Source organism: Orcinus orca, chromosome X (genome assembly GCF_937001465.1).
Source record: "Orcinus orca chromosome X, mOrcOrc1.1, whole genome shotgun sequence".
NCBI classification, from domain to species: Eukaryota; Metazoa; Chordata; class Mammalia; order Artiodactyla; family Delphinidae; genus Orcinus; species Orcinus orca.
Window position 1 is genome coordinate 1,434,318 of NC_064580.1, and position 25,151 is coordinate 1,459,468.

General features: G+C 48.2%; 1 protein-coding gene across 1 annotated transcript in view; it reads right to left on the reverse strand.

The window, feature by feature from the left end:
- DHRSX (dehydrogenase/reductase X-linked) overlaps positions 1 to 25,151 on the reverse strand; it is a 195,903-nt gene that overhangs the window by 138,595 nt on the left and 32,157 nt on the right. Inside the window, exons 2-3 of the mRNA XM_049704901.1 lie at positions 23,616 to 23,723; positions 16,587 to 16,655 (exon numbers count right to left, since the gene is read on the reverse strand). Of these exons, the coding sequence (XP_049560858.1) occupies positions 16,587 to 16,655; positions 23,616 to 23,723 (177 nt within the window). The remainder of the gene's footprint in view (positions 1 to 16,586; positions 16,656 to 23,615; positions 23,724 to 25,151) is intronic.

Here is a 25,151-nt window from a genome sequence, read left to right on the forward strand (position 1 = left end):
CAGCGCCAGCAGCGGCTAAGGCTTGGGAACGTCCCCCAAGAACCAGCCAAATGGCTCTGGTGCTGGCTGGTGGCTGCTTCCAATTCTTTCAGAGATTTACGGTTCAATTATGAGGTCATAACTGTCTCATACCAATCATGAGGTGGAGGGAGGGATAAATTAGAAATTTGGGAGTAACATATACTATACATATAATAGATAAACAGCAAGGACCTACTGTAGAGCACAGGGAACTATACTCAGTATCTCATAATAACCCATAATGGAAAAGAATCTGAAAAAGAATCTATATATGTGTGTATAGAGAGAGAGAAAACGGAATCACTTTGCTGTACCCCTGAAACTAACACAACATTGTAAATCAACGATACTTCAATTTAAAAAAGTAACAAATAAATGTATAAGAGAAGAAGAAAAAAGACTGTAGCATATGGGCCACAGTCCTTTCCCCATGACCACAGCAGACATCACCAATCAATCACAGTCTCCCTTGCTGAAGCATCGTTCTCATCTCACAGTATCAGGCAGCCAGAACCAATCAACCAGCCTCAGGCCTGGAAACTCACTTGTTATCCATTCAATTCATGCTTCAGGTGTAGACAGACCACCTGCCACCCTTCCAGCTGCTGCTACAAAATTAATTTCTTCAGAAGTTTAGTAATGAATGGATAGTAAATGATCCTGAATGCTTTACTGTTATCTTCTGAGAGAAATATGATTTCTTCTGTAAGGAAGTGAAGATGTAATCATGTCAGAGGGTATTTTTTAACCTGGGAGTCTATTCAATAGCTAGAGTTAAGCTAAACATTCTGTATCTAGGTTAGTAAGCAAGTTGAGCTATAACTTTGCTTTGGAAATTGCACAGTTAGGAAGAAAAGTATATGTAACACATAAAGTAAGCTTGGTGGCCATGACCCCTTTGAACGCTACAGATCAAGAGCTGGGAAACATTTTGCACAAAGGGCCGAGGAGTAAATACTTTTGGCTTTGTGGGCCATACAGTCTCTTCTCTGAGTCTTCACTCTGAGAACAGAGTAACTCAGACTCTTCAACAGAGTCTTCACTCTGTTGACCTCGGGCAAACACAGCTACAGACAGTAAGTAAATGAATGGGTGTGGCTGTTTCAATAAAACTTTATTTGCCAAAAAAAGGCAGAGGGCCAGATTTAGCTCAGGGTCTGAAGCTTGCAGATCCTTGATCTCCATCATCCTTGGAGGTTTGGAAAGAGTACTTAGGAACTTTACTACAGGCAGCAGCCTTTTGGGGGAGAGTTGTGACTTCTGGTCTTTCAACGTGTCGCTGATCTGTGTGTGATCTCCAATACTATTTGCATCAATCTGGGAAAATCCCGTTTTGAGGAGTGAGACATCCTTTTGCAACAGATAATCAAAGAGTACTGCCCAGAGTCAAGAATAAATTCCCTTTTGTCCAAACGTAAACCCTATTTTTATTGGGTGATATTTTCCCTTTCTCATTCCAAGGCCACACTAATTTGCTCCTGCATCTTGTGAGATGAAAGATGAACAACTGTTTGCTGGGTGATTATCCATTCATTAGTTTTTGAAGGAAACTATTACTGATTTGGTTTGTGGCTTCTCTGCTCTTCCCACTTGGGGCTTTATTTCTGCGCACTATGAGTACGTTCATATTCGTGCTTCCTAATTTTTACTTCACGCCCTGGGTGCCCAGCCATAATTTTGTTTTTTCATTTCATACGAGTACGAGAGCCTAGAGCAACATAAATTCTCTTCGTATTTTGGCTGTATCCCAGAGATGGTGACGCCCTGCATTTCCATTTCAAATATAAAATATTTTGTTACTGGCTATGAATCCCCTGTCGACATGCTTTACAAGGGGAGCTTTCGAAAATTAATGTGAGTTTGGGCCTTTGGAAATTCCACTTTGAATCAGAAGCATTAAAGGTTAAAAGGGGGCTCCTGCCACCTGTCCGCTGAGGCACCAAGGTTACAGACAAACGGATGGGAAATGGGCAGCACCCCAAGTGTACAAGCTCACAGAGGAAATGCTGGGGTGTGAGAGGACGGGGCGCCCAACTCTGGGACCTCAGCCAGACCCAGGACGTGCAAAGGGGCCGGCCTAGGGGTTGGGGTGAGTCACGGAGGAAACCTGTGTGGAGAAACCTGAATCTGAAACCTGAATCTTGTTACCTGCAGGGGCAGCCGTACAGCATAGGTGCTGGCTCCCTCCCAAAGAAGTCCGTGGCCACGACCACAGGACAGGGGTGTCTCCACGGGGACTGGTCGTCCTCCCAGGGCTGCTGGGGGTGACACGTCTTGTGGAGAACACCGGAGTTCGGGTCCTAGGGGGTCATTCTTGGTTCTACTCAAAGAGGTCCCCAGGATGAGCCCAGGGACCCCAGAGGCAAGAGGCTGGTGGTTACAAAAACACATCCAGGTCCAGAAACTTTCCATCATCCCCAACTGAGACTCTGTCCCCATTCAAAACTCACTCCCCGTCTCCTGCCCACACCCCCCAGCCCCTGACACCCACCGTCCTACTTTCTGTCTTTATGAATCTCACTCCTCTAGGGACCTCACAGAAGTGGAACCTTCAGAATTTGTCCTTCGCGTCTGCCTTATTTCACTGAGCATCACAAGCTCAAGATTCACCCACGTGGTAGCAGGTGTCACAATTCACTTCCTTGGGGCTTCCCTGGTGGCGCAGTGGTTGAGAGTCCGCCTGCCGATGCAGGGGACACGGGTTCGAGCCCCGGTCCGGGAAGATCCCACGTGCCGCGGAGCCACTAAGCCCTCCCTGAGAAACGGATGACGATGATGCTTCTGAAAATCTCTAGTCGTGGGGAACGAGGCCAGTGTCGCGGTCGCATGCCTCAGCTTGCCCTGAAAAAGCAGCGGCATCTTCCTGGGACTTTCCCTCCCACCTCCCGGCCAGGTCAGGTGGAAACCCTGTCTCCCCACCCAGCAGACGTGATCCCCGGCTTTGCCCAAAACGTAAAAATGGTCAACAGGCTCTCAAGGGCAGCTCCCAGGCCACGTCCCCTCTCTGGAGGCACAAGGGGGGTCCAGAGTGTGAGAAACAGAGCCAACAGACCCCCTCCACCCTGTTTCCGCCGGGCCATCACTGCTGAAGCTACGGCCACGTCCAGGGCAGTCGATCCATCACGCAACAGACGCAGGCGTGGGCCGAACACACCTGGCGCCGGGCCGTGGCCAGGAGCTGTCGGGACGCATGTTTCTGCCCTGGGCTCGGATGCCCGTGGTGCCTCTGTCTTCGGGGCAGGAGCAGGTCCCCGCGGGACAGGCTTGGCGTGGCCTTTGGGGGCCCCTCACCGGCCGCCCGAACGCGGTTTCACAGACAGAACGTTTCCAGAAAGCAGCCAGGAGGTGGAGCTCTTTTTTTTTTGTCTTTGGACCACACTTGTTATCTCTTCTCTCGTTACATAGCCTGCCCGAGGGATGCATGGCTAAAACCACACCATCATCTTCCGGGTAATTAACCTGTACAACAAGCCACGCCCCCGTTACGGGGGGGCGGGGGGAATTGGGAAAGGGTCCCCCAACTGCCATATCCGCAGAGCTGAGGATGCGCTATCAGTCATCCGGCCGCTCCCGGCTGTTCCAAACCCCGGCCCTAGGTGGTCCCGCCGCTCGGCGGGCAGGGGTCGCCTCCGTGAGGCCCCCCGACGGAAGACGAGAGAGAGGAAACAGCCTCAGAGAGCAGAAGACGCATCCAGGTGGGAACACAGGTGGGTGCAGCGGCTGAATACCCGGCGACTGGGTACGGGCTCAGGACTCTGCCCTCCAGCCCAGGCGGGGATGTACCAAGTCTTGGCCGTCCAATCGGACCACCGCCAACCTCTTCCCTCTAAGCCTCACCCTCACCCTGACCTTCCTTGGGGGGCAACCTAACAGCTGCCGTTTTCAAACACTGAACACGCGGGGCTTCCCTGGTGGCGCAGTGGTTGAGAGTCCGCCTGCCGATGCAGGGCACACGGGTTCGTGCCCCGGTCCGGGAGGATCCCACACGCCGCGGAGCAACTGGGCCCGTGAGCCACAATTACTGAGCCTGCGCGTCTGGAGCCTGTGCTCCGCAACAAGAGAGGCCGCGATAGTGAGAGGCCCGCGCACCGCGATGAAGAGTGGCCCCCGTTCGCTGCAACTGGAGAAAGCCCTCACGCAGAAAGGAAGACCCAACGCAGCCAAGATAAATAAATAAATATATAAATAAATAAATAAATAACTACTGTTCTCTGTTTAAAAAATAAAAATAAAAAACTGAAGACGCTGCAACTCCCTCTCCTCTGGGTACACCCACCTACCGCCCAGCGCTGTATGCGGTCGCGCTTGCCCATGAGCATTTAAAATCCTGTATAGGGGGAATTTTGTCCTTTATAAAAATAGGTATTCGGTGCTAAAAAGAAAGGAGCTCTGAAGCCATGAAAAGACAGGAAAGAACCTTAAATGCATATGACTGAGTAAAAGAATCCCATCTGAAAGGGCTACAGACTGTGATTCCAACTCTACGACTTTCTGGAAAAGGCACAACTGTGGAGACAGTCAAAGGATCGGTGCTAAAAAAAAAACAAATTAAAATACATACAAAAATAAAAGGATCAGTGGTTGCCAGGGGTTGGAGGGATAAACAGGCAGAACATAGAGGGCTTTTAGGGCAGTGAAACTACCCTGTACGCTACTATAATGGTGGATACACGTCATCATACATTGGTCCAGACCCGTAGAACGTATAACAGCAAGCGTGATCCCTAATGTAAACTATGGACCTTAGTTAGTAATGTGCGCATACTGGTTCATCCGTTGTCACAGATGTGGTGTATTCCTGCAAGATGTTAATAACAGATGAAACTGTGGGGCAGGTATTGGGAATTCCCTGTATTTTGTCCTCAATTTTCTGTAAACGTTAAACTGTACTAAACACTGAAGTGTAGCAATTTAAAAAATAACAGTAACATATAGAGAGACAAAGGGGTTTAGACATACCTGCCAGGTGAGCAGATCCTGCATGGTGACCCCTCAAACCACCACTGGGTACAAAGAAAGCATGTGCCTTCCAGGAGACAGGGCTTTTTACGACTTGTTTCCCTCAAGGAATCCTAACGTCTTCTCACGTTTAATTTTACAAGCAGGTGATCCATGGCATTCGCTCCAAATGGGGAGGGTCGTTGTATAGGGCGAGGTTCCCAGTGACAGGTCCACCCCTGGCAAACCTACGCTGGGAAGCCAGCTCTACGGCGGGACATTTAGGAAACGCGTGCCATCACGGGTTGCCCTGTGCTCCCTTCAGCAGGTCTCTGATGTGGCTACGTGAAAAGGCGTCATCAATCAGGTACTCGAAACAGGAACACCCTGAGGACAAGTCAGGGCGGGCGTCTGACGGGCGGGCAGAAGCCCACGCCTGGGATGGTGATTACGCAAATGCCAAGGAAGGAGCGTACCAAGCCCTGAAAACTCCCCGAGCTGCGCCCTCCCCGTCCACGCCCGGGCTTATCTGCAGGCATGGGGAGGAGGAGTGATGCAAACATGAGGCTGGAAAAAGACAAGGGCTGAATCAACTCCAAAGTGTAACCGGCCAAGTCCTGGAAGGGGAATTCCAGGTAAGGAGGTCAGCTCAGGTCACACGGAGCTGGGCGGCCTGATTACCCAGACAGAGAGATGTCTCCACCTGGAGCTCCAAGACCTTGCAATACCTGCATCCCTCGGCACACGGCATCCTTGCCAGTCCCCCGCAGGCCAAACGGCGTCACCCAGTGGCCAAACCATCACCCAGATGAATAGCTCTACATGGAAACACACAGTGGAGGACAAGGGCAAGTGGTCCACTCGTGGTGGCCGTGACCAGTGCCACATTCCTGGAGAGCTGTTCGGCAACCTGCATTCAACGCCTTTGACTCCTCATACGACATATCAGAAGGCATCGGGGGAAGAGTAAGTGTTTAAGATACAAAGACAAGGGCACCGAACACACGGGGTAACGAAACACAAGCCATCGATGAGAAATGAGGCAAACACCCTGGGATATCCTGTCAACAGAAGCGTACGTAGCCATAAAAACAAGGACTTCTCTTTATTACAAAGGAAGACGCCCAACTAGACAGAACCTGGAAGAGTTTCTTCATGGATATGTACCTATAACGGATAGATACACACAACCCGGGTGGCAGCTGGGGTTCTGCTTCCTCATGGGCTCATGTTCTGGGTTTGAAGGAGCCGTACCTTCCCATGGGCTGTGGAGGCCCTAGAGCCCTCCCCAGCTCTCGGCACTCTCAGGGGTCTTGGGGCACATGCGGTTCCCTCTGCTGCGTTCTTGTCGCTATGAAAATAACAGGAAGGGTTATAACCCCACCATGTTTCTCCTGCCTCCACTGTGTCCCACCGACAGAGGCGTGACTACAATGTACAAGCCAGGGTCCCTGCGAGACCCTGGGCCAGCAACACCCACCCAACTCCCATCTGTTGAGCTGCTTGAGCTGCTTTCTGTCTTTCTCCACCCGCCTCTCTCTTTCTGTTTCCCTGCCTTCTCCATCTCTCCCCATCTCCAAGGGTTGCTCTATTTCTGGGTTCCTTCTAGGACTCTGAGTTCAGACTCAAATTGTCCACTTATTAATGGCATGATGTTAAGAGGCTTCCCGAAACTCTTTGTGCCCTGGTTTCCTCACTTGTAAAAAGGGAATAGTGACAATAACTCCTTCCTAGGAGAGGACCACGTGAATCCATACACGTAAAGCATTTAAAACAATACCCACTACAGAGCACGTATCCAACACGATGCAGCTGTGTACGCTAATGATCATCATTTCTAACAAAAGGCGGTTTGGTTATCTGTTGTGCTGAAGCTCGTTATTCTAACTTCAGTAGCTTATTAAAGAGGGGCTACCAAAAAAAAAAAAAAAAAAGAGGGGCTACACATTCTGGTTTGCCACAGACCATTCTCATTTATCTTTTTTGGGGGGCGGGGGGCGGTACCCTGAGGGTACTTCTCAAATTTCAACATGCAGGGGTGCAGACCTCAAAGAGAAAGTGACAACTGGTTGGGCTGAGGAGTCAAAGGTCAGAGTCTGGGGCGCCTAGGGCAGCTGGAATGGAGGCGCAGAATCCTAAATGAAAGGCCACAGGGGCAGGAGCTGAAAATTCCGAGTAGAAAATCCCGTCGCAACCTCAGCAGACTAGTGAACTGCAGAAACACGGCAAGACACCAAGGAGTTCAGGGGCAAACTGCAGCTGGAAGGTTGAAAGATGTGAGCGGAGAAATTTCAGCCACTGCCTGGTGCTGGGGAGACAGGATGACGCTTGCATCTTGCCAGGTTGCAGGGGCTCAGTGAACAGCTCAGAGTCTCACCTGAATCCTGAGATGGGCTACGTCTTAGAACAAAGGATCGAGATTGAGAGCTCCGTATCTTAAGATTGAGAGCTCCATCCAAGGCCCAAGGGCAGAACTGAAATAGACTCATCATGACAAGACGTGAAGCCAAGGTAACCCACCAGTGATAGCACTGTCCACTACAAAGCTCAACACTCTTCAGAGGAAGATAACAGAACGCAAAATCTCTACAGTGGATCAATCACAATGTCCAATACACACACAAAAATGACTAGACATGCAGAGAAATGGGAAAATGTCACCTGCTGTCAAGAAGGAGAAAAATCAATAGAAACAGACCCAGAGATGACGCAGCTGTTGGAATGAAGAGACAAGAACTTTCAGGTAACAATTATGAATTAAAGCATTTACAAGAAAAGATGGAGGTCAAGGGTGAAGAAAGGAAGAACGTCAGGAAAGACATGTAAACTAAAAATAACCAAATGGAAGTCCTAAAACTGAAAAATACAGTTAGTTTTGAGGACAACAATAGTCCAAGGATGGGATTACAAGTGGACTGCACACAAATGAAAAACAATTTGGTGAACGTGAGATAGTTCAATAGAAATCATTCAAGCTACAGCACAAAGGAAGAAAAGGAAGTTGGACAAAATGAACGGAGCTCAATGAAAGGTCAGACGGTGTCACGTAACCTACCACATGCGTGATTGTGGACTGACAAGAAGGTGGAAAGAACAAAGCAGGAAACGCATTTGAAGAATAGTGGCTAAAAGTTGTTCAAATTTTATCAAAACTTCCTACCCCACGGCTACGGGGAGCCTTTTAAACCCAAGTAGGATAAACACGGGGAACCACACGCAGGCGTATTATCAAAATTCTGAAAACAAGTTAAAAAAAAAAAAGAGGAAAGAAGGCACATTATATTCAGGAAATAATGATAATAATTATAGCTGATTATAGTTCCGCAACGGGAGAGGCCACAACAGTGAGAGGCCCGGTATCGCAAAAAAAAATAAACACAAATAATTATAGCTGATTTCCTATCTGAAACAATGAAGGCCAGAAGGCCAGGTCACAACAACTTTAATATCCTGGGGGTAGGGCAGTGTTTTCAACCCAGAACTCTACGTGCGTGGAAAACAGCTCTCACGAATGAAGGCGGAATAATGCTACCTGCAAACACTTAGGACCATGTGAATCTCCCACCCTGCTCTGAGGAGACGGTGAAACGTTCCTCTTCAGGAAAAGGTTTTAAAACGTAACCTGCAATAAATGAAAATAAATATTTATCTTCAAGGCACTTCAGTACCTTACGGAGCCTCCAAGTATCTGTTAGAAAGTGGATGGAAGCGATTTCTAACATGCTAACATCACGGGCTCTGCACACCCCAAACCACACATCACAGAGATGATAACACGGAGAGGACCACAGATGTGTGCAGAGCTGGGCACGGGCTGTTCTCATCAGAATCTTGACAACAATTTCAGAGGCAACGTCCTTTTCACTGAAGGAGAAGCTCCTTCCAGGAAACGTTAACCTCTGGGTCTCATTTAAGTGTTTCAAATATCATTACATAATCCTCCAAGTTTTATTTTTTTAAAAAGCCTTTCTTACTATATGTTTATCTTCTATAACAACTAAGCACGACTTCATTTCCCCCAGGAGGAAAAATATCATGGAAGTAACATTTCCAGAATAACTTTTAGAGACGGTCACGCGAGCAGGTTCTCTAATTGCCAAGTTTAAAAGCACGGAGCACCTTGAGGTGTGTTAGAAGGGAACGGTCAAAATGAATTTCCTCGGCGATGATTCCTCCCCACAAATGAAAAGAGGAGAAACACGGCACAGGATAACAGGACAATGCAGGAGGGAGTGAAAATATTGCATAAATTATTGGTGGGGGAAATGGAACTTTGGATGCACGATGAGAATGAAAATTCTTCCCTGTGGGTTTTTTCTTCTATTATTATTCCTGTAAGTGTGTATAGACGAGCTAAGGAAACTAGGCAGACAATCGCCTCCCTCATGGAAGTCACCTTGACGGTGCTTCCAAAGGTTAACATTAATCATTCCCGAGCCTGAGAAATGAAGAGCCCTTCACAGGAAGAACACGGTGTGAGCAGTAATAACATTAAATGTTCACAAAGGGCTGTGCTGCGCCTTCGTCCCTTCAGAAAAGACACGATGACCTTCTAAACTTCCTTTTTTTTTTTCTTTGTTAATAGAATTGACTCACCGAATGCCATTTTTTTTAATTGCAGTAGAGTTGATTTACAATGTTGTGTTGGTTTCACAGCAAAGCAATTCAGTTACACGTACACATGCATCTATTCCTTTTCAAATTCTTTTCCCATGATAGGTTATTACGAGATATTCAGTAGAGTTCCCTGTGCTCTACAGTGGGTCCTTGTTGGTTATCTATTTTATATATAGTAGTGTGTATATGTTAATCCCAAACTCCTAATTTATCCCGCCCCCCTTTCCCCTTTGGTAACCATACGTTTGTTTTCTATGTCTGTGAGTCTGTTTCTGTTTTGTAAATAAGTTCATTTACATCATATTTCAGATTCCACATATAAGTGCTATCGTATGATATATGTCTGTCTCTGTCTGGCTTACTTCACTTTGTATGATCATCTCTAGGTCCATCCAAGTTGCTGCCAATGGCATGATTTCTTTCTTTTTTATGGCTGAGTAGTATTCCACTGTATATATGTGCCACATCTTCCTTATCCATTCATCTGTTGATGGACAGTTAGGTTGTTTCCATGTCTTGGCTATTGTATATAAATAGTGCTACAATGGACATTGGGGCGCATGTATCTTTTCAACTTATGGTTTTCTCCAGGCATTGTTAAACCTTCTAATTGCCCACAGGAAATCATCTGTCTGTATGAACACCTGTCTAGTGTCTGTCTATCCAGGCATGCCTACTCACTGGCTACCTCAGGACACCAAGTTAAAGATGAAAGGGGGACATTCCACAGAATTCCTGGCCAGCACTCTGCAAAACTGTCAAGGTCATCAAAAAACAAAGACAAAAACCACAGAGAGTCTAAGAAATGATCAGAGCCAAGAGGAGCCTAAAGAGATGGGACAACTAGATCTTACCGTAGCATCCTGTATGGGATCCTGGGATGGAAGAAAGGCATTAGGTAAAAACTAAGGAAATTCGGAAAAAACATAAGGTCTTTAGTCAGGGATCGTAGACCAATAAGGTGCTTTCACTGTGAGACACGAACTTAACACAAGATATTAAGGATGGAGAGAACTATAGACATAGGGTATGTGGGGACTCGGGAACCTTCACAGCTCTTCTGTAATCTAGAACTGTTCCAAAATTAAAAGTCCATTTTTTCAAAATCCACTTATTAAGTCATTCACCATCACGTCACAACTGTCAGAGAGGCTGTCATCAAAAAGACCACAAATAACAAATGCTGGAGAGGGCGTGGAGAAGAGGGAGCCCTCCTGCACTGTGGCTGGGAATGTAAGTTGATACAGCCACTCTGGAGAACAGGATGGAGCTTCCTTAAAAGTAAAAGGAGAGCTACCATATGACCCAGCCATCCCACTCCTGGGCACATACCCAGAGAAAACCATAATTCGAAAAGATACACGCACCCCAACGTTCATAACAGCACCGTTTACACCAGCCAAGACACGGAAGCCACCTAAGTGTCCACAGACAGATGAATGGAGAAAGAAGATGTGGTCCATATATACACAGTGGGATACTACTCAGCCATAAAAGAGAATGAAATCATGCCATTGGCAGCAACATGGATGGACTTGGAGGGCACGATGCTAAATGAAGTAACTCAGACAGAGACAAATAGTCTATGATCTCACTTATATGTGGAATCTAAAAAATACAGCAAGCTAGTGAATATAACAAAAAAGAAGCAGACTCACAGATACAGAGGACAAACTAGTGGTTACCAGTGGGGAGAGGGAAGGGGGAGGGGCAGGATAGGGGGAGGGGATTAAGAGGCACAAACTACTAGGTATAAAATAAATAAGCGACAAGGTTATGTTGTAGAACACAGGGAATATAGCCAATATTTTTCCATAACTATAAATGGAGTATAACCTTTACAGTTGTGAATCACTATACTGTACACGTGAAATATATAACATTGTACATCAACTGCACTTCAATTAAAGAAAATGAAAGTGGGAAAGAAAAGGATGCCTGTAGGAAACAGGAAACTGTCAATAAGGGCCATTTTAAGTTAAATCAAAAAGACAGGAGAAAACCATAATTTGAAAAGATACATGCACCCCAGTGTTCATAGCAGCACTATTTACAATAGGCAGGACATGGAAGCAACCTAAGCGTCCATCAATAGAAGAATGGATAAAGAAGATGTGGTACATATATGCAATGGAATATTACTCAGCCATAAAAAAGAACGAAATAATGTTATTTGCAGCAACATGGATGGGCCTGGAGATTATCATACTAAGTGAAGTAAGTCAGACAGAGAAAGACAAATATTATATGATATCGCTTGTATGTGGAATCTAAAAAATGGTACAAATGAACTTATTTACAAAACAGAAATAGAGTCACAGACATAGGAAACAAACTTATGGTTACCATGGGAGAGACGGGGGAAGGGATAAATTAGGAGATTGGGATTGACATATACACACTACTCTATATAATACAGACAACCAACGAGGACCCACTGAACAGCCCAGGGAACTCTACTCAGTATCTCGTAATACCCTGTATGGGAAAAGAATCTGAAAAGGAATATATGGATAAACCTGAATCACGGTGCTGTATACCTGAAACTAACATGATATTGTAAATCAACTATGCTTCAATAAAAAATGATACAGGGACTTCCGTGGTGGTCCAGTGGTAAAGAATCCACCTTACAACGCAGGGGACGCGGGTTCGATCCCTGGTCAGGGGAACTAAGACCCCACATGCCGCGGGGCAACTAAGCCAGCACGCCGCAACTACTGAGCTTGCACGCCTCAACTAGAGAGCCCGCGTGCCACAAACTACAGAGCCCACACGCCACAACTAGAGAGAAGCCCGCGCGCCACAACGAAGAGCCTGCGTGCTGCAACTCAGACCCGACGCAGCCAAAAATAAATAAATAAGTAATCAATAAATCTTTTTAAAAAATGATACAAATGAACTTATTAACAAAACAGAGTCACAGACATGGAAAACAAACTTACGGTTACCAAAGGGGAAAGGTGGGGGGGGATAAATTAGGAGTCTGGGGTTAACACAGACACACTACTGTATACAAAATACATAACTAATAAGGACCTACTGTAGAGCACAGAGAACTCTGCTCGATGTTCTGTCATAACCGAGAAAGGAGAACAATCTGAAAAGGAATCTATGTACATGTATAACTGAATCACCGTGCTGTACACCTGAAACTAACACGATATACTTTAATTTAAAAGATTTTTTAAAAGAATGACGTTAGGAAAGGTGTAAAATTGTCCAGGAAGACACTGCTGACCGTGGAAAAGTGTGGAACAGTGACACAAAGCAAGGGATGCCTTTCTCCTTTTAAAAACAAAGAACAGACACCACATTTCCTAGGATTTGGGACTAGGGAATTCCCTCGTGGGTTGCGTGTGTCACTGTGAAATGGGCAAAGCAAAGTTTACCTGCCTGGAGTCCTTTTAAAAGTATTTAAATTATCTGTTTCCATTTGGGTTCATTTGAATGTTGTTACGCCATTTTGCTGTTTCTTTTTGTGGTGTTCGGGTTTTTATTGGTATTTGGGGGTGGGTTTTTTTTTTTTTTTTTTGGTAAATTAGCAAGACTATTTGCTCCAAATAAGAGAGCTTGCATCAGCACATAATTACTCAAGAACAATAAAGGTTTTGGTACCATGGATACATGGTGATAAGGTATGAAAAGTCTCTTCCCTGGAAATCTCTAGGTTGAGAAATGATTGATTCCTGAGACCATACTCGCGAATATATCGTTCCGAAAGCCAAACTAGTTATACACTGATAGGCAGGTATCCTCCCATCCCAGCCCCAAACATGACCTCAACTGACTGTGATGTCAAAGGCAGATGGTACAGCACAGAAAGCATTCAACGAAGAACTAAGAAAAAAGGGTCAGTACAGAGATGAGGGGGGAGGCAGGCTACAGAGAAATTCGGCATTTAGAAATAATTGTGTTAGGGAACTCTACTCAATACTCTGTAATGACCTATACAGGAAAAGAACCTGAAAAAGAATAGATACATGTATTATGTATAACGGAGTCACTTTGCTGTACAGAAGACACTAACACAACACTGTAAAGCAACTATACCCCAATAAAAATTTCAAAAAGAAATAATTGTGTTCTCGACAGTCATCTGCTAGTCTCAGGCTATCTGCTGATTTGCTCCAAAAAAAAAGAGAAGAATCCAGAGAATCATGGAAGAGCCATAAGCGAGGAACAGGTGGGGCTCCCCCTGGCCAAGTGGGAAGCCGGGGGATGTGGGGACAAGACCCTCAGAGGCTGCAGCAGGGCAGCTAGTCTGGACAGAAGCACCTCTGCAGGGCTGTGGGTTCCACTCCTGAGAGCATCCTGACCCAGACCGGGTCCGGCCGAGTCTGCAGGGAGCTAAACCAAGAGGAAGGGTGAGGGCCGACCGACGGCCACCGATGCACAGGGAGACCCAGTGTCCCCACCGGCGCTGCCCTTGCACAGCGGGTCCCCGGCACAGGGAGTGCCCCTCTTCCCCCGGGACTGGCTGGACCTTGGCTCGGGGGAATCCCGAGGCTGGATGCGAATTCAGCAACGACAGTTCGAGGACCACCACCAAACCATCCTCCTCTGGCCAGGTCTCAGCATCTCCCACCTGTCCCGTGGACCCCTCCAGGCGTGCACGGGCTGCGGCGTCCATGGACCGACTTCCAAGTGCCAGGCTTCTGGTGTAAAATACGGACAGCGCTGCCTTCATGTCTGGTTCAACGCACAAGAGGAATTTTAAAAGGTGCGTGTGCGTGTGTCATCAAGGGTTCACTCCCTCACTGGACCAGCCCCCGTGGGAGTGGCCACGCTCACCCTGGCTCAGACCATATCCCTGCTGCAGACCTCAGGGGTCACTCAGCTTGTGTCCAGACACCTCCCTGGCCCCCATGTCCCCTCCCAGGCCAGGGGGAACCTGAGCTTCCCTGAGCGCTGCCAGCTTCTGGGCAAGGGCAGGTCCAAGCAACACAAGGACCAGCGCAGGGCTGCTACCCACCAAGGACGCCCAGCCTCGCCCTTTCCATAAACATGGATGCCCGGAGGTGGGGGGGCTGCCAGCAAGTGGGGTGCAGGCAGGCTGGGGTTTGGGGCTTGTGCAGACCCCTGGGCTCTCTCTGCTGTCGGTGTGCACCTGACTGACTGTCCGCCCCGACGACTACTTCTCCCAGATGCAAATTTCATGGATCTACTGGTGTCACTTGCTAGAAATGAAGACACAGGAGCAGACACAGCCGAGGCTCTGTCACCAGCCTTGACCAGAGGGACGTTGACATCACCGTCCTGGGTGATTAGGAATCACCGCCCTGCCCAGCGCAGGCCCTGGGGGCCTCCCCTCCAGCACAGAGCTGCTGCGGAGGCGTTTCCCCTTTAATCCGTGAGCTTTCTGCACAAACCGTGAGTCGCAGCGTACAAAGCTGATGCCACCAGGAAACTGTCTAAAGATGTTCTAGAACGTTCTTTCCTCCCATCAATCAGGGCTACGGATTACAGCTCTGTCAGAACACATGAAGCTCTTACACGTTTTACGGAAGCTCACGTAGCCCCAGATGAACCTCGGCACCTTGACTGGTTAGGGCTGTAACACGAGCGAGTTTGGGTGAATTATTTTTTCATCCTTTCCAGAGGTTTTTCAGGTCATGAAAAGAAGCCCACGCTTTGGCGGTTCTCACGAGGCTCCTCTTTTGGTCTGGAAATTATGGTTTCGTGCGGTCACGACAGCAGCGATTCTTAAACTTGAGGGGGGCAGGAGGATTCCCGGGGAGGGCGTGGGAAAATGCAGGTTCCCGGCCCCGCCTGCAGAAGTTTCCGTGCTCAGGGCTGAAAATCAGCACTTCTAACCACCTGCCCCTGGTGACGCTACTGCTAGAGGCCCGGGAAATACACACTGGGTGGAAACCAAGGCGTTGGAGAGAGAGGCCCCCTGAGCCACTGCAAACTAGGGACGGGGTAGGAAACTACCCCATGTGACACGATCAGCTGTCGCAACAGTGGACCACTTCTGCCCCGGGGCAGGCGAGGGAGAGAAGCAGCGCCTCCGTCTGCAGGAGCTGCCTGGTGTTGCGGGAGAGCTGCGGAAGCCCCTCTGTGTTCTGTCTCAAGATCAAAGGCATCCTAGTAGATGCCTAATGAGAACCTGCCGTACAGCACAGGGAACTAACTCCACTTCACGGTACAGCAGAAACTAACACAACATTGTAAAACAACTCTACCCCCATTAAAAAAAAAAAAAGGGGGAGGAAAGGAAAAGGATGAAAGACATCCTGCCACGAGGGCAGGGGAGACATTGGGAATGTCAGCACGCCCCAGCCTTGGGCAGAGGGCCGGACGGTCAACCTGGAACACCCACAAGTGGGAGTCTTGACACAAAGGGACAGATACGGCCTTACCCGTCCGTCCGGGGTTTTCATGTGTCTCTCGGGAATCGCCATCTGCCCACAGATGGGAATCCTCAGCTTCTGGGTGATGCTTGAAACACCCTGGCTCTGACGGCCAAGAACGTGACCTGCATGTGCTTTTTTTAAACATAAGGCACCAGGCTTGGGCTCAGAAAGCACCGGAGAGCGTTGGTGTCAGGAAAGATGTGAGGGCCGTGTGTGTATCCCCCGGGTTCAATAGGTAGAGGAGGCCCCGGGGAGGCACGACGGGGCAGCGCCGATCCCCGTGAGACCCGGCAGGTCCTGTTTGGTACATCTTCCCTTCAAGAACCCGAGAAAAGTAGGTGTACCTGCCGGAGGGTGCCTCCAACGGTTCCTGAGTGAACACGGGCCTCAGAGGGCCCTGGAGATCGACAGGGAATGAAAACGGGCCCGTTTCACAAGGAACGCCCTCCCCAGCAGGTGCCGCGGTGGCAGCGTGCTTGCTCCCACCTTCCACGCCCCAAGGAGGACAAAAGCCCCCCCCGAGAAAAGCCCAAGAATCAGAGACACCGCTGCCCAGAGCCACGTCCACCATCCGGGTCCCTGAGCCCACGCCAGGGCCTGCAGCCCCCAGACCAAGCAGCAGAGCCCTCTGTCTACCGGGCAGTAGAGTACCTTTGTCATTGAGGGTTTCCTCTCTTATCTTTCTCACAGCTTCTTCCGCTTTGCCTTCATTATTTCCGCCTACAAGGAAAAGAAAAGATACAATTCAGGGTAAGGAAGCTACCCCATTGGAAACCATGTTTTCTTGAGACAGTAAACACAGCCCTACAACACGCTAAGTGTCTCCTTCCGTCCCGGCATTGAATTTGGCCATCGGAGCAACTGTAGCGGATTCAGCGTATCCACTGAAGATGCATTTTCTTTAGGTGGATTGGTCAAAAGGATGCCTTTCTGGGACATCTTACTTTTCAGTAATTCCAGGGACACGAAGCACCTAGCGGCATCGGGACCACGGGGACACCAAGAGCATATGAGCGTGAAACTGTCAGCAGAAATGTCAGACTAGACATAGATCTTTCGAGAGACTTTTGGTCCAGGCGACCGCTCTGTTCACAGTGGCTTGAGCTATAAAAACCATCACGGGGGACTTCCCGGGAGGTCCCGTGGTTAGGACTCTGCGCTTTCACTGCCGAGGGTCTGGGTTCCATCCCTGGTCGGGGAACTAAGATCCCGCAAGCCGCGTGGCACGGCCAAAAAAAAAAAAAATTAAAAAAGAAAAAAAACCATCGCAGGACATTCCCACCATGAGCTCGAGATGTCTCCTCCCGTTACCCGTGACTCCGTAAAATCAGCGGGTGCGATGCTGGGAACGTTCGCTTAGAAGGGTGGCGATGGGTCTTTTGTGAAGGATGAGGGTGTCCCCGTTGAAATTTGGGGCGAAAGAAAGTGAATGAGGTTTCTTTAATGCCTGAGGAGGTGAATCTGTGTTGACCGTGAGGGTAGAGCCTGGAGGGCAGGGGGGCTGTTCTTCCCTACGTCTGTGCGCAGACAGCCCTCACTTTAAGGGGGTCCTGATGTATCTGCTGCTCGGGGTGGGGAGAGGCCAGGCCAGGCTGCTTCCCGGCAGCATCCCTGACTAAGGAGCCGGCCTCAAGCAGCGCCTCTCACCTTGTGCAGAAGCCACACCTGAAACTCCCTGGGCGCTGCGTCACAGGAGACCTTCAACAGGGAGGCCAGAGCTGGCACCTGTGAACACGGGGCTGGGCATGGAGCCCTGACGCCCAGAGAACCAACAGGGGGCAAGAGGACACCGCTGAGGGGCCTGGGAGGGTCCTGCCCACATCACCCTCCCACCTGCAGCCACAGCCCCTCCTGGGAAGATGCTGGTTCTCTCGGTCAAAGCCTGTTGAGGTCTCCGTGAAAGTACACGACCAAGCAATCCTTTTATCATGCATTTCTGCACGCTGTTTACGTACCCGTGGTCTCACTTACACACTCTAAGAGTATTCCCTACTATTTTCCTCTGTGTTATGTGCTCTGTGTCACTGACAAGTGTCCCCAAATGAACCTAGGCAATGCCCTTTGCAAAACAAAACAACAAAAAAGATGTTTACAGCAACGGGTGTATTTGTAACAAACATATAAGAGAGGAAAAGTGGTGAACCCAGGGGGAATGAGAAATGCCCCCTGCTGAAGATAAACGTGGCAAAGGACATCTCTGGGGGTGAACGAAAAGGAATATAGAAGCTGTCACCGCCTCGGAGAAGTTCAGAGCTGCAGACATCAAGAAGATGCAGCCGCAGAAGTCATTTGCACTTCCAGCTCCTCAAAGAAATAAACATTATGCGGTTATGACGTGGTTTTGCTGGGAGAGCCTTCCTGCACTGAGGGAGTGCAGGGGCAGGGTGGCAAAGAAGCATGTCTTCCATCCCTAAATGTTCCGGGCATCAAAGACCAAAAAAAACAAGAATCCATGGGGTAAGTGAGGGCTGCAGACACATATGAGCTTGTTTCTGAAACTTGTGCAATTTTTAAACATTAAAACACCATCTGCTGCTGGGCTACCCTCCAGCCTGAGACCATCTTGACATCAAGGGCTGGCGTAGCAGAAGCTCAAATGAAGTCAGAAAGACATAAGTGTCCAGAGGAAGAACGAAAGCTGAGGGTGGGCTGGGGAGAAGCGATGGAACTGCAGGACACACTGGCCACGGCCAGCAGCGTCCCCCGACGGGCAGCTCACTGCGTGCTCAGGCCATCAGGATATGACATCGGCTCTAGGCGGGATCTAAACAAAACTGACACGTATGAACTTATTTACAAAACAGAATCAGACTCACAGACTTAGAGAACGAACCTGTGGTTACCGGGGGGGAGGGATATATTTGGAGTTTGGGATTGACTTATACACACTGCTAGATATAAAATAGATAACCAGCAAGGACCTACTGTAGAGCACGGGGAACACTACTCAGTACTCTGTAATGACCTCTATGGGAAAAGAATCTGAAAAACAGTGGATATATGTACACGTATCACTGATTCACTCTGCCGTACACCTGAAACTGACACAACACTGTAAATCAACTATGCTCCGACAGAAGACAGAAATTTAAAAAATTAAAAAAAAATCAAAGAAAAAAATATTCAGGCAATCAGGGCTGGATTGTATGGGAGGGATGGAGAGGCACTTTGGGGGCAAAGGTCATCTTCAGCAGCTGCCTCTTACGGGCTGGATATCGGATGCTCGACCCTACACAGCTGCCAGTGCTGCCCATATATCTCCGGAGTGCTGGCTGCGTACCCGGAAACACTCCGCCACGACAGCAGCAGGGCTCAGACGCAGTGGGTCCGCCTTCCGTTCAGCCTTCGTGCAGCAGGGGTTAGGTTTTATACGAGCTGCAGTGCAAGGCGTCAGGGGCACCAAGTCGAGTGGGAAGGACAACCTCTCACATCCAGGTCCGCTCCCTGAAGACAGCACCCTAGCCACCAGATCGTAAAGATCTGCGAGAAGCAACACAACTGTCGTGGCGGAGTGGACCCAAATTAGGGCCAGCACACTACGGACCCGGGGCCAGATGTGGCCCATCGCTTAGACAGCCGTGTCCTTTAAGTACTGGCCGTTGCTGATTTCCTGCTGTAAGGGCAGAGCTGATCAGCATGAGAGACCTATGATAATATTTACCATCCAGCCTATAGCAGAAAAAAACGTACCAACCCCTGGTCTAGACCTTAGATGACCGCTTATTAAGAATTATGAATAAAGAGGGCTCTTCCACCAAAACGGTATTTTGAAACAGTAGGAACTAAGGTACTGTGAACAGATGGGAATCTGAATAATTCATGCATTCTTAGCAGCACTAATGGGCTGGACTCGGACCCAGACTATCACTTCAATTCTTCAGCAAGTAATTGATTATTCTGTAAATATTCATGGCCTCGGGACTGAGAGTGTGGAATTGATGAAACCCATCTCTTAATCTGTGTTTAACAGAAAAATGCATTCTGCCCAATGATAATGTTTCATTAAGTGACCCTGTCTCCAGCTGTCACGTAAGAAGAAAAACCGTCCCTCTCAGGATATGTTCAACTATTCCCTCAAAGACACACAGAGGCGGTAAGACTCCCTATGTGACTGGATTGACAGGGAGGGTCAGAACTGTGTCCCTCGGGGAAAGTTCAATCAGGGACATCAGAACGTTAGTGGGAAAGGAGACACGAGCGGGTGAGGATGTGCTGTCTGCTCTCTGTTTAACTCGAGAAAAGGAGAAATTTGGTGCTGACGGATACCATACCTGATGCTCAAGAAACACCCCCTAAAGGAGGTGATACCAGTCAGGGCTCCAGTCCTCAAACGCTTGGGTGCCCAGGCTTGCTCGCATATGCTCAGTGCCCGTGTCTGCAGTACATACTCATCACCCAGCTAGACCTCATCCTGACCTTCCCTCTAGATCTCCTCGTGACCTAACCCTCTAGACTTCCTCAGGAGCTAAAACCACCACACTGAGGCAAAAAGCACAGAAATGGGGCTCTTTTTACTTCTCTGTCTTCCAACACCACCTAGTTTCACTAGGAATGAAGAAGATGAAGGTGCCTGCAGTGGAGGGATCACAGGGGCAGAGACACCCAGCACTGGATGCCAGCCTCCCATCTTTGCTCAGACTAGAAAGCTCCTCCTGGATTGCTCCACCGCATCTTTCCACCACTAGCCCAGGCCCAGCCGGTCCTCAGAGGGGATGCATGGCTCTTCCTTTACAAGAGCTGACATCACTTTGACCGAGTCTTCCGAATATCGGCAGAAATCCAAGACATGGAAGGCTTGTCGTATCTCTAATGAGACAACAGAGGCTGCCCCTCCAAGGAAAGTCAACAAATCAGGGGGCTAGAGCCCATCCCCATCTCACAGTCGCCCTGCAGTCTTGAGATCTGCTTCCACCCTCTGCTCCCACATCCTACCTCCTTGATATTCTCAGGCCCCAGAGAGACATAAAGAGTTCACAGAGGTGCTCAAGTTGGTAAAGGAGCTCCAGATATACATTCTCAGATGCATCCCCTCTCCCACAAGACCTCCTGGTCTGCAAGCAACCCATCTTCATCTAAGGGGAGTGACGGATAGTGATAAAATAAAGTTGGTAATTTCAAGTTCAGAAACTTTTAATATGTCCACATCTATCAAGAGAATAGGACCTACCCGGGGGGAAAGGCAGGGAGCTGGGATGAACTGGGAGACTGGGATGGACATATATACACTATTGATACTATGTATAAAATAGATCACTAATGAGAACCTACTGTATAGTACAGGGAACTCTACTCAGTGCTCTGTGGTGACCTAAATGAGAAGGAAATCCAAAAAAAGGGGATAGGTGTATATGCATAGCTGATTCACTTTGCTGTACGGCAGAAACTAACACAACAGTGGAAAGCAACTATATTCCAATAAATAAAAAAAAAAGACTTATTGAAAGAGGGGGAAAAAAAAGACAAAGAAAACACACACACACAAAAGAAAACAGAGAATGGGACTTAGCCGTATTCCTGATGAAAAGAACCCCTCCATGGAGACAAAGAACAGTGAAGTAGACCAAGAAGGGATCTATTGCTCCCAGAGCAAGACAAATGTGGGCCATTCCACAGACCCCATCATACATGAGAGATAGACGGTTATGGGAAAAAGGGAATCACCATAAGAAACTGCAGTCTTTGAAAAGAGAGTGGAACATGGGACAGGCCACGAAATGGAAGAAATTTTAATGGTGCAGTCAGGTTTTGCAAAAGCAAAAAAAAGTTCCAATGTAAGGGCGTGAGGGAAGAGTTGTGTGTGCCCAGGTAAGCCCCGCCCCTCTAAGAGCAGAGGGCTACACTGGACCCCTGGGGATGTCCCACGTGGGACTCAGGGCATCTGTGAGTTCCGATGGGGAAGAATGGACATCATCACCGTCCATTCGGCCTCCAAGGGAACGTGGACGAGACAAAGAGGACAGGATGGACAGGATCTATGGCTTGGCCACCAATGGAAGCCCCATTCTCCTATCAGGGTTCAGTTCTTGAAGATGTCTTGAAATAAGGTTTAAGATCCTCATAGCAGGACTTCCCTGGTGGCGCAGTGGTTAAGACTCCACGCTCCCAATGCAGGGGGCCCGGGTTCGATCCCCGGTCAGGGAACTAGAGCCCACATGCATGCCGCAACGAAGGAGCCCACCTGCTGCAACGAAGGAGCCTGCGTGCCGCAACTAAGACCCAGCGCAACCAAAGAAAAAAAAAAAAGATCCTCATAGCCCCAAATCGGAGGGGTTACTAAACTCACAGAAGACCCATTATTTGTTGTATAAAGACGTAACGTGTATAATTATGTGGCAGTATTTTTCCTTATATACTTTTATACCTGCATTCCAATACAACTGGTTGATACTACGATGGATTTCAGTTTGTGCACTGAGGCCTCACTAGATGTGAAGGGACTCAGGGACCAGAAAAGGGGGAATCTGGCTGTGGATGGAGCTTACGGACAGACCCACAAAGGAGAGAGATTCACGTGTGTTTAAATCCACAGCCCCCAAGTGCTGTGTCTGAGCTGTAATCATCTTTCAACACACGACGGAGGAAAAACGAGAGAAAGGAAGAAATGAATCGATAATGAATGAATGAAGGGCCGTGGGTAATATTTTAGAAAGACTGAAGTGAAAGCAATCCCTAACACCTAAAACCAGACCTGCAGTACGATTTTCATAAAAACGTGTCGACACCATAAAAGGGATTGACTGAATCCAGATGATGTCGGGAGTAGCATGATAAATATTACGGCCTTTTTCCAAAGCTCATCTCCCCATATCCCTTTGTCCAGCTGATTTAAACGTCTACCTCCAGCTGAATGGGAAGGTTCACAAATGTAAAATTAGCCCGCTTGAACCATCTTCACTTTCCTAGCAGAAGAAAGTCCCTTCATTTTCAAAGAGGATCTAGGGACCAAAATAAGCCATTAGAAAGTTTCAGAAAGAAGACGGGAAACACAGAGTTTCGGTTCAGAATCTGAAATGCAGAAGCTGTTCAGGTTGTTGGGAGCTGAATCATGACATCGCAACGTCGTATGTTGAACCCTGACCCCCAGGACCTCAGAGTGTGGCTGTATTTGGAGATGGGGTCTTTAAAGAGGGGATGAAGCTAAAATGAGGTCCACCCACTAGGGTGGGCCCTGATCCCACAGGACTGGTGTCCTTATACGAAGAGGAGATCAGGACACAGACACACACAGAGGGACGACCCTGGGAGGACACAGGGAGAAGACGGCCGTCTACACGGCAAGGAGAGAGGCCTCAGCAGGAACCAGCCCTGCCCACACCTGGATCTCAGATTCCAGCCTCCAGGACTGGGACAGGAAAAACGTTTGCTGTTTACTCCACCCAGTTTGTCCTATGATTTGTTAGGAGAGGTCTGGCAAACTAATTCACAGTTATTGTTGTTTACTGCAGTGAATCACACAGGGAAAAAAATATATGATCCACATCACAGCAGAACCTTGACTCCCGTCCAAAAAAAAAGCACAACACAATTTCCTGCCTCTTTCAGTTTCCGAGTATTCACCCTTACGCCTTCTGCCCTTCTTGGATCTGGAAGCCCATCAATATTTCCATACATGTAGGAGCAAGCAGCTGCGTATCTCCCGCTCGCTCTACGATACGAGGAGTTGTGGAAGTGAATCATCACCTATGATGACGTGCATGCCCAGTCTGGCCAGATGCTTCGCTGTCGCATATCCAATGCCATCAGTCCCGCCGGTCACTATAGCAACACGCTCGAGTTGTCGGGGGAAAACTGCAGGAGAAAAGAAAAAGAAACCGAGGTAAAGGTTTAGCCGCAGAGCACACACTGATGAGAATGAAGTCGCAGAAGAGGGCGTGATGCCAACGGGAGCTGCGGTTTGATATTTGTGGGTTTGCTCTTCTGAATATCCCTACAGGCTCGGGACGCACGAGCGTCATACAGTGCAGTTGCCCTGAATGAGGACAGCCTGGTAAAGCCACCTGATAAATCCTTGCTCGGTCCCCAATGATACCTTTGCAGGAATTAACGCCGCCAAAATGATCTGCAGAGAGCTCCAGAGAGCGTCTATCGTTGACAGCTGTGGGCGAGAGTCCTGGGTTAATCCTCTCGGACCATGTTGGTTGTGTTGTAAAGTGTAGGTTTTACACTCGTGTGCATTTTCTCAAATGTAGTTAGGAAACTGCTTGTTATGGAGGGATGGCCCACTGTTTTCTACAAAGTCTGAAGACCACATGAGAATACAGAGTATCTTATAAAAACGGAGAACATGATGACTCCTTTAACCATGTACCTTTGCATGAACCTACACATCTGCAAAACATATGAGAATATACGTTTACGTGATGGTGTAAGATTGACTGTTTCTACTCACACACAGAGAGAACAGACTCGTGGTGGCCAATGGGGCAGGGATTGGGGGAGGGATGGATTGGGAGTTTGGGGTTAGCAGATACAAACTATTACATATAGAATGCATAAACAACAAGTCCTACTGTGGAGCACAGGGAACTATATTCAATATCCTGGGATAAACCATCATGGAAAAGAATATGGAAAAGAATGCATATGTATGTATAACGGAATCACTTTGTTGTAGAGTGGAAATAAACACGCTGTAAATCAACTATACGTCAATAAAATAAACTTTACTGTGTCTAAATAAAATCTTAAACTACCCAAAGTGTCAATAACATGTTATTATACAAGATGAAATAATGTTTTACTAAAGGTCAGACTTCTCTTTTTGACTCCATTTTAAAATTGTACTGTGCAATGTGTGACCAAAATAAAAAGGGTGTATTGTGATGTAAAAATCAAAAAGAAGAAAGAAAGAAAGAGAGAGGGAGGGAGGAAGGAAGGATAAAGTGTAGGTTTTATTATTCTTCAAGTATGGGGTGAGGCCAACAGGTCAGGAGACGACCAATATTGAGAAGACGGATGACCACTCACAGTTCCCAAGAGGAGGGGGCGCAACACACCATGCAGGGTTACACGGGGAGGCACCAGGGTCGGTCAGGAGGCGAAGGGAAAGGGGGAAACCAGACGAGAGCCCTGCAGGAAGGAACAGGTGAGCAGGGTTAGGATGGGCTGCTGTGAATAATTTCATCAGGTCCTGGCTGCGGGGACTGTCCTTGTTGTCTGGTACCTGCCCTGGGGGGGCATGAGGGCAGGTGGATGGTGGCCCCGAGTATGAGAGCC